A 10,675-nucleotide genomic window follows, 5' to 3' on the forward strand; every position below is an offset into this window, starting at 1 on the left:
CCTCTAGTTTGTTTGTAGGTTTTGTTGTTCAAGGTGAATTGGGTGGTACAGCTTGATGATATTGTCCTTACTGATGAACTTAGCAGTGTTTGGTGTATATGTCTTTGGTTCTTCTAATAGTGTAGTCAGTGTTTCCTTGGCCAGGGTGATGTTGTTGGATGTGAACAGGGTTGTTATGTTAAAGGAGACCATTATTTCATCCTCTTCTATCTTGGCATCCAGGAATTCTTGGGTGGATTGAATGGAGTGGCATGAGTCTTCTACTAACTGTCTTAGTCTTTGGTGTAGCTCCTTGGGTAATCAGTACATTGGTTATTTTTATCAGATTCCCTACAGTGTGGAAACAGGCCCTTTGGCCCAACCAGTCCACACCGACCCTCCGGAGAATAACCCACTCAGACCCACTTCCCTCTGTAATGCACCTAACACTATAGGCAATTTACCATGGCCAATTCACCCTAACCTGCACATCTTTGGGAAGAAACCAGAGCACCCGGAGAAAACCCATGCAGAACGGGGAGGATGTGCAAACTCCACACAGACAGTCGCCAAAGGCTGTAATCGAACCTGGGACCCTGCTGCTATGAGGCAGCAGTGCTAACCACTGAGCCACCATGTGTTCCAGGTAGTGAGACTATGGGTCTGAGGGGGGCACCTGGTTTGTTAATATTGGGTAATCCGTGGAGGTGTGGTGTGTTGGATCTGTCTGGTTTCACTTTTGGAAGGAGGTAAAAACAATAACTGCAGATGCTGGAAAGCAAATACTGGATTAGTGGTGCTGGAAGAGCACAGCAGTTCAGGCAGCATCCAACGAGCAGAAGTCTGTCTTATTTAATTCTCAGATTTCTGAATTTTTTCAATAAGTAGAAATTCAATAATAATTCAGTTCTCTAGTTATAGGGTTGGGTGTAATGTCACCTGTTGGTAAGTGTCGATATCTGCAAGCAGTGTGCTCGCTTTCTCAACATATTCTATTCGGTTTAAAATGAATGTCAAGCGTCCTTTGTCTGCAGGCAGGATAACAATATTTTTATCTTTTTTGAGTCCTTCTAGTGCTTTCCTTTCTTGTGTGTTGAGTGTGTTTCCTACCTTTTTCCTGCTTAATGTTGGTGTGACTGTGCGTCTGATGGTTTGCTGGGTTTCCTCTGTGAGCTCGTTGTCTTTCAATGTTGTTTCTAATGCTCCGAAGAAATCTTTCTTGTCTGCATCCCAGAAGTTGTAACTGAGTTTGTCACTGTCTAATGTCAATGACTCATTGTATTGTGGCTGTCCGTTCATGCTCTAATGTGTTAGTGAGTAAAGTTTTTAGGAGCAAAATTTCCTGGTTGTATTTACTGAATCTGTTGTGGACATTGTTAATTATTTCTCTAAGCATTCTGCAGCCGTTTTACTGTGCTATTCTTTTGGCTAGTGGGATGTTAAGGGGAGGTTTGTATCTAAGACATTTCAGTAGTACCCGTTCCCTTAGGAAGTACAGCTGTTCGCAGGTGACGCTCTGTTGCCTGGCATTGATCATGTTTCTCAGCAACAAACCCAAACAAGCAGACAAAACACATTCAGAATCCCTAGCCACTCTCCCCTACATCAAAGACATCTCGGAAACGACTGCCAGACTACTCAGACCCCTTGGTATCATGGTAGCCCACAAACCCACCAACACACTAAAATAGCAGCTACTTAAAAGACCCTATACAGGCAAGAAATAAAATTTACAAAATACCTTGCAAAAACTGTAACAAACACTACATTGGGCAAACAGGCAGAAAACTAGCCACCAGAATACATGAACATCAATTTGCCACAAAAAGACATGACCCACCCTCACTAGTATCCTTACATACAGATGATGAAGGACACCACTTTGACTGGGGCGACACATCCATCCTAGAACAAGCCAAACAGAGACACACATGAGAATTCCTAGAAGCATGGCATTCCAACTGGAACTCTATCAACAAAGACATCATTTGGACACCATCTACCACCCTCTGAGAAAAAGAAAAGGAAATGACATCATCACCACAGGAAATTATGCCTCCAACAAAGGAAATGACATCACCAGCCCAAGGAAACCTAAAAATATAAATAGAAAGCGGGACATAACACCAGCGCTTCACCGGGGGCTCACTGATGATGTTACCTAGTCTGGTGACGAAATGTCTGAAAACAAATCTTCTAGCTCAGTGAGCAAAATTACATCCAGAACCTCAAACTGAGCTACAAATCTTCTCAAAAATGTGTATTATATACAAGATGTGCAGTAGAAATTCACCAAAGATCCTTAGACAGCATGTTTTGAACCCGTGACCACTTCTAGCTAGAGGACAAAAGCAGCAGACAGATGGGAAGACTACCCCCTGGAGGTTCTCTTCTGAGCCACTCGCCATCCTGATTTGGAAATATATAACCATTCCTTCAGGATCACTGGGTCAAAATCCTAGAATCCCCTCCCTAAGGGCATTGTGGGTCTATCTATAGCACATGGACTGCAGCGGTTCAAGAAGGCAGCTCACCCCCACCTTCTCAAGGGGCAACTAGGGACGAGGCAATAAGTGCAATAGTCATACCCCATGAGTGAATGAAAAGAAAAAGCCTAACAGGAGATATCTTTAAAATATCAAAGAGATGAAGTACAGGAGAGACTTTGTCATATATTTTATGAGTCTTGTAAAACACTGAAAAGTGTCTGCTGATTGAGATGAGCAAACCTTATGAGTTTCCAAATGGGATGATACATGAATCTGTTCTGACATACATGTAGATCATTTCAGCTGATTGTAGAGAGTGATTAATGTATGAAAGAATTTAAACCGAGCTTGTTTAAATTTAGTAAACATAGAATAACAGAAGGCGATGAAATCATAAGGCAGCAATTCAGTCAAAGGGATTCGAGTGGCATCATCATTCCCTGAGGGGAATTCTCAAGTGGTTTAGACAGGTCATTGGAGCATTAGGATTGGATTCCTGCTCACAACATTCTCCTAGTTACTCCTGTTAAATCACTTTTTTAGATTATATATGCAAGTTATATTTGTCACAGTTTAATTTTAAGGTTTGCCTCTAGGACAGAGAGAACTTGAGATGTACTGTAAGAGGTTCTTTAAAGGGTTCTTAGTGACAGTAGTAAGCACATGTTGGAAGCTTTGTTCAGTTAAGAAAGTGTTTAATATAAGTACAAAGATGGATGAACAAAAACGGAAGAACAGACAATTAGTTATGTAGATAATTTAATCATAGAATCCCTACAGTGTGGAAACAAGCCATTCAGCCCATTGAGTCCACACTGACCCTCTGAAAAGCATCCTACCCATCCACACATCCTACCCTATAACCCTGCATTTCCTATTGGTAATCCACCTAACCAACATACTTATGGATATCACGGGCAATTTACCATGGCCAATCTACACATCTTTGGACTGCAGGAGGAAATCCACGCAGACATGGGGACAATGTGCAAACTCCACACAGACAGTCTCCCAAGACTGAGATCGAACTTGGGTCCCTAGCACTGTGAGGCCACAGTGCTAACCACTGAGCCAACATGCCACCCAATAGATAGATAGACAGACAGACATAGAAAAACAGAATCAGAGAATCATACAGCACAATAAGTCTGTACCACCAAAAATACACGACCAGCTCCACCACTCCAACTTTCCTGCAGTCGGCCATAGGTGTGAATATTATGACATTTCAAATGCTCATCCGAGTTCTTTTTAAAGGTTGTGAGGTTTCCTGCTTCCTGCCAAGGATAAGACAGACAGACAGATGGACAGACAGGCAGACAGATAGAGACTTAAACAAGTGAAAGATGGGTAGATGTGACTAATTCAGGGCATTTAGTTAAAAATATCTCCCAGGTGAGGGCTTTGGATAAGTTGCAATGCTTTTTGGGATAATTACTAATAAAATCTCGAATCTGAGAGCAGTGTCTCTAAGTTGGTGAATAGAGTGATGGCTGTGACTGGACGGACGGTGTACAGGACTGAGGGGAAAATGAGGGAATAATAAGGCAAGCGTCCTTCCTTGCCAGAACTCTAGCCTTGTCCTGTGAGCCTGAAAATAAAGAAAGTGCATTTCCCAAATGACCCTCACAATCTTAGTATGGTTCAAAGGATTTTACAACCACAGAATTACTTTGAAAGAGAAGACATTGATGAAATGTTGGAAGCACAGTGGCTGCTTCAGCCAGAAGTGTCAAGTGGATGACCCATTTTGACTTCCTCCAGGGTCCACATGCATCACAGATGCCAGTCTTCAGCCAGTTCACTGCACATGACATCAGGAAACAGTTGGAGGGACTGGGCCCTGCACCATGACCTGACAACACTCCAACAATAGTACAGAAAACATGCTCCAGACCTTACCACACTCCTAGCCAAACTGTTCCTGTACAGTTACAACACTGGCATCGACCAGACAATATGGAAAATTGCCCAGGTATGTCCTGTACACAAAAAACAGGACGAATCCAACCTGGTAAATTACTGCCCATTAGTCTACTCTCGATCATCAGTGAAGTAATGGAAGGGGTCGTCAACAGTGCTATGAAGCAACACCAGAAATGCCCAGTTTGGTTTCCACCAGGATGGACAAAGAGCTAGGGTGAGAGGTAAGGTGAGGCTGACAGCCCTTGACATCATTGTGTACCATTGACAAAATTCACTCACCAATCCTCCTCTGGCAGCACTTTCTAAACCCTGCCATCTAGAAGGACAAGAGCAGTAGATACATGGGAACACCACCCCCTGCAAGTTCCCCTCCAAGCCACTCACCTTGCTGACCTCGGAATACGTCACCATTCCTTCACTGTCTCTGGGTCACAATCCTGGAATTCCCTCCCTCAGGGCATTGTGGGTCTACCCACAACACATGGACTACAGTGATTCAAGAAGGCAGCTCACCCCCGCCTTCTCAAGGAGCAACTATACTGGGCTCAGCCAGTGACACCCATGTTCCATGAACTAATGAAGAAAGTGCTCAGAGCAAATTCCACAAATAACAATGAATTAATAGCCAATATTGGATTTTTATTTGTGATGATTGGGAAATAAATATAAACCAGAAAATGAGGAAGAACTTTGCTATTCTTAATCAAAATGACACCACCAGATTTTTACTTGGATCCAAGAACACAAACTTCACTATGCCCACATCACGGCAGAAAGAAATACATTGTGGAGTGAAGAGGTGGGGGGATGGGGGTGTTATACAGGGCACCTACTCAGATTGATGTACCTCCCTCCTGCTACCCCACCCTGGTTCATCTCACATACAATCTGCCCACTCGCCTACCAGCCCATACCAAGTGTGTTCGGCTCAATGGTTTTGCTAACATGCCTAAATGACCTTTATTTAGTTAGTTGAATATGATTTCAGCAGCTGCCCTCTTACAGCGTTGTGAGGGGGACCTCAGAGATGGTGTCCTCCTATCAGAACCCTGACTGGTGGGGGAAGTAGAATCCAGTCCCATTTCTCAGTGTAACATCTTATAAGCAAGACAACAGCTTCGACAGTGCAGCACTCCCTCAGTACGGTGCATAGGTGCCAGCCTTGATGTTGTGCTTAGTACCATTACAACATTTAAAAGGCATCTGAATGGGTAAATGAATAAAGGGGTATGGCCAAATGCTGGCAAATGGGACTGGATCAGTTTAGTTTACCTGGTTGACATGAACGAGTTGGTCTGAAAGGTCTGTTTCTGTGCTGTATAAATCTATGAATCTAAGTCTCCAGAATAGTATATGGACCCACTATCTTCTGCTTCAGAAGTTACTGCCCACCTCAGCCCCTTCTTCCTACACTCCTTACAGTGATTTCTACAATCACAAATCTCTGTTACTGCTCAGATCCCAGGCTGCACCAGTATCATTCACCATCAGTCATTTGCTTGACCCCCTACATCATCAGATGGGAGTACCTTAATTTCAAAATTCTCATCCTTCTGTTGAAATCCCTCCAGAGTGTCTCTCTTGCTCTTTCTCTGTGACTGAATCACCAGCCTCCACCATCCCCATTCTTACAACCCTCAGAGAAATCAATCCTTCTCCAACTCTGCCCTCCTTTTCAACTTCTGTATCTCAGATATGTAAACAGTCAGCCAACATCAGCAGTGGGTGTAAGAGAACACATGGCAGCAGGTCTGGAGACAGATGATTCTGTGGAGAGCCTTACGTTAAGTGTAATATTTGTGTAAGTAGCTAAAAAAGCGCTACATAAAAAGATAATTTTGCCAACAATATAGACTCTTAGTTTCTCTAGGTGCTCTCAAGCATATGACTGCTTCTGAAACACACCCAACTAGCAATACATTGTGCATTTCTGATTCCTATCGCTTCACTATTGGTGACTGTGCCTTCAGCTGTTAAGACTCTGTCTAACTCTTTCTGCCTAGCTAACTCCTTCTCCTGTAAAATGCCCCTTGAACCCACGGTGGCTCAGTGGTTAGCACTGCTGCCTCACAGCGCCAGGGACCCAGGTTCAATTCCTGTCTCGGGCAACTGTCTGTGTGGAGTTTGCACATTCTCCCTGTGTCTGCGTGGGTTTCCTCCGGGTGCTCCGGTTTCCTCCCACAGTCCAAAGATGTGCAGGTCAGGTGAATTGGCCATGCTAAATTGCTTGTAGTGTTAGGTGCATTAGTCAGAGGTAAATGTAGGGGAATGGGTCTATGCTCTTCAGAGGGCCGGTGTGGCCTTGTTGGGCTAAACCCTTTGGTCAAGCTGTCCCAATCCCTCCTCATGTGACTCGGTGTTACCTTCCCTCTGACAATGTTCCTGTGATGCGCCTTTGGACTATCACAAAGACGCGATATAAATGCATGTTGTTTTATCTTGTCACTTGTCATAAACAAGCAGGGACATTGAGCTTATGGTGTGATCCCTGGGCACCTGGTAGAGTCATAGAGTCATAGAGATGTACAGCATGTACAGCATTGGGATATCTGGTCCATCACGTCCATGCTGACCAGATATCCCAACCCAATCTAGTCCCACCTGCCAACACCCGGCCCACATCCCTCCAAACCCTTCCTATTCATATATCCATCCAAATGCCTTTTAAATGTTGCAATTGTACCAGCCTCCATCACATCCCTCTGGCAGCTCATTCCATACACGTACCACCCTTTGCGTGAAAAAGTTGTCCCTTAGGTCTCTTTTATATCTTTCCCCTCTCACCCTATACCTATGCCCCTCTAGTTCTGGACTCCCCGAACCCAGGGAAAATACTTTGCCTATTAATCCTATCCATGCACCTCACAATTTTGTAAACCTCTATAAGGTCACCTCTCAGCCTATGACGCTCCAGGATAAACAGCCCCAGCCTGTTCAGCCTCTCCCTGTAGCTCAGATCCTCCAACCCTGGCAACATCCTTGTAAATCTTTTCTGAACACTTTCAAGTTTCACAACATCTTTCTGATAGAAAGGAGACCAGAATTGCACACAATATTCCAACAGTGGCCTAACCAATGCCCTGTACAGCCGCAACATGACCTCCCAACTCCTCTACTCAATACTCTGACCAATAAAGGAAAGCATACCAAAAGCCTTCTTCACTATCCTATCTACCTGCGACTCTACTTTCAAGGAGTTGTGAACCTGCACTCCAAGGTCTCTTTGTTCAGCAAACCTCCCTAAGACCTTACCATTAAGTGTACAAGTCCTGCTAAGATTTGCTTTCGCAAAATGCAGCACCTCGCATTTATCTGAATTAAACTCCATCTGCCACTTCTCAGCCCATTGACCCATCTGATCAATATCCTGTTGTAATCTGAGGTAACCCTCTTCGATGTCCACTACACCTCCAATTTTGGTGTCATCTGCAAACTTACTAACTGTACCTCTTATGCTCGCATCTAAATCATTTATGTAAATGACAAAAAGTAGAGGACCCAGCACCGATCCTTGTGACACTCCACTGGTCACAGGCCTCCAGTCTGAAAAACAACCCTCCACCACCACCCTTCTACCTTTGAGCCAGTTCTGTATCCAAATGGCTAAGTTCTCCCTGTATTCCATGAGATCCAACCTTGCTAATCAGTCTCCCATGGGGAACCTTGTTGAATGCCTTACTGAAGTCCATATAGATCACATCTAGTGCTCTGCCCTCATCAATCTTCTTTGTTACTTCCTCAAAAAACTCAATCAAGTTTGTGAGACATGACTTCCCCCGCACAAAGCCATGTTGACTATCCCGAATCAGTCCTTGCCTTTCCAAATACATGTACATCCTGTCCCTCAGGATTCCCTCCAAAACTTACCCATCACCGAGGTCAGGCTCAGGTACAACTGAATATCTAAGTCAATGGGTCATTCCTCCTCACATGGAGCTGAGTTATCAGAGGTTGTGGTGTTTCCTTCACTTGGCAAAGTCACTCACACGGAGGGTTAATGATTCTGTGTCATCTGTTAGAAAGAAACCCAGGAACACAGAGGATACACAAATGCCTGGCACATTTCTGAGTTATTGTTGACAGATCCATTTGGCTCTTAATACTTTTTTAGAAACACAGCACAGCTCAACGATGTCTGTTATTCAAAAAGTCTCTTTGTCCTGACAAACACTTACAGAGTTTTAAAATTGAAAATATTTTTAACTCAAAAATGGGACAGCGTTTCTCCATGAAATTGTGCACTTAATTATTACCAATGGTGTATTTAATAAATCTAATAAAATAATCATTTTATTATAATGTGACAAGCTATATTCCAAATTAGAGTTGCTTTGAATGACAGTCAGGGAAACAGTATTAAATCCATGCTTTAGAATTTGACATGGGTGAATTTACACATTCCTCTTGGTTGTTCAACTTTTACATCCCATCGATACAAAGACAATACTGCGTGCATGTGCAGTATTCACATGGTTAACATGTGCATGTCAGGTTTTACTGTACCAGAGTGTCAAACTTTCCTTTGGAAGTCAGAATATTTTTTGACCATTGGATTTTCTGGGAAGTGTAAACTGATAACAGATGTAGAGACCTGAGTGATTCAGACACCCCGCAAAACAGTGAAATAAAAGCAAAATATTGTGGGTGCTGGAAATCTTAAATATAAACACAAATAACTGGAGAAACATAGTAGACTCTGTGAAGAAAGTTAAAACTCACACAACACCAGGTTATAGGATTCCTGATGAAGGGCTTTTGCCTGAAACGTCGATTTCGAAGCTACTTGGATGCTGCCTGAACTGCTGTGCTCTTCCAGCACCACTAATCCAGAAACTGGTTTCTAGCATCTGCAGTCATTGTTTTTACCACCATAGTCCAACAGGTTTATTTGGAAACACTAGTTTTCAGAGCACTGCTCCTTCCTCAGGTGGAGCAGGATCATAAGACACAGAATTTAAATCAAAATATCTCAGTGTTATGAAACAAAAACCATATATTGAACAAATCTCGATTGCCTAGACTTAACAGCAAATTAGGTTTGTTCAATATATCATTTCAGTTGCATGGCACTGAGATCTTTTACTGTAAATTCTGTCTTATGATCCTGCTCCACAGCAACCTGACGAAGGAGCAGCGCTCCGAAAGCTAGTGCTTCCAAATAAACCTGTTGGACTATAGCCTGGTGTTGTGTGATTTTTAACATTGTCCACCCCAGTCCAACCACATCTGTGAAGAGAGAAATGGAGTTAATTTTTCGAGTATGGTGTGATTCTTCTTCAGTTCAGATGTTAATATTAACTCTGTTTCTCTCTCAACAGGTGCTGTCAGACCTGCTGAGCTTCTCTAGCATTCTCTGTCTTTGATGCAGTAGAACTGAATGGCCTGAATCTTTTGATTTGGGTCAGAATTCTTATCTCCAACTCTGATCAGGCAAAATGTGTGCCCTCGCCCCCTTTACCATTCAGACCTGATGTCTGATGCCAGGATCACTTCAACAGATGTAGTCCAGCAAGCTGTGCAGGCAGAATTGGGGGTTCAGGGATCCGTTAGCTCAGTCAGCTGGATAGCATCCAAAGTGATCCAATAGTATTGTTTAATTTCCCGTGTTGGTTAAGGAAGGTCCCAGCTTTCTCAACTTTCCCCTCATTTGAGGTGTGCTCACCCTGATATTAGATCCACCACAGATTGTTTCACTGTAAAGAGAGAGCAACCTTTGGGACTATGGTAACTTTATAGCACGGAAACACAAGGAAACAAACACAGGAAGTGCTGGAGAAACTCAGCAGGTCTGGCAGCATCTGTGAAGAGAGAAATGCAGTTAATGTTTTGAGTCCGAGCTGAGTCTTTTTCAGAACTGAAGAAGTTCAGTGTTGGACCAGTGTTCTGGGGGCATCAGTTTAAGTCATCACCGTGGCAATTGGAGAGTTTCATCAGGGTTAATAAATAAAATCGAGAAAAGATTTAAAGGGATGTGCAAATGAAGTAAGGGTGGCGTGAGAGAGAAAAAAAACTGTCCACATAGTGAGTGGTGAGGAATGTACTGCCTGGAAATGTGGTGAAGGAGAGGTACTATTGAAGAGAGGCATTGGATCGAAATGGTATGTAGGGATATGGGGGAAAGGCAGGAGATTAGTGTCATTTAGGTTTGGTGAACCAGGTGAATAGTTAAGAAAGAGGACTCCCCTCTTCTCAGTTACTGGAGGTATATGACAGCCAGGTTCCTAAGAAATGACTTGCCCCCACAACAGTTTAGTTTATGTTTCAATATTGTGCAGCCATAT

The 10,675-nt window shown here is 43.3% G+C and overlaps 1 protein-coding gene across 1 annotated transcript in view; it reads right to left on the reverse strand.

Moving 5' to 3' along the window:
- Nucleotides 1-8,367, reverse strand: part of LOC140485453 (probable E3 ubiquitin-protein ligase HERC4) — a 103,020-nt gene extending 94,653 nt beyond the window's left edge. The window contains exon 1 of the mRNA XM_072583656.1: nucleotides 8,262-8,367. Coding sequence (XP_072439757.1) covers nucleotides 8,262-8,265 — 4 coding nt within the window. The 5' untranslated portion in view covers nucleotides 8,266-8,367. The remainder of the gene's footprint in view (nucleotides 1-8,261) is intronic.
- Nucleotides 8,368-10,675: the final 2,308 nt, after the last annotated feature.

Source organism: Chiloscyllium punctatum, chromosome 14, assembly GCF_047496795.1.
Source record: "Chiloscyllium punctatum isolate Juve2018m chromosome 14, sChiPun1.3, whole genome shotgun sequence".
In the NCBI taxonomy this organism is placed as follows: Eukaryota; Metazoa; Chordata; class Chondrichthyes; order Orectolobiformes; family Hemiscylliidae; genus Chiloscyllium; species Chiloscyllium punctatum.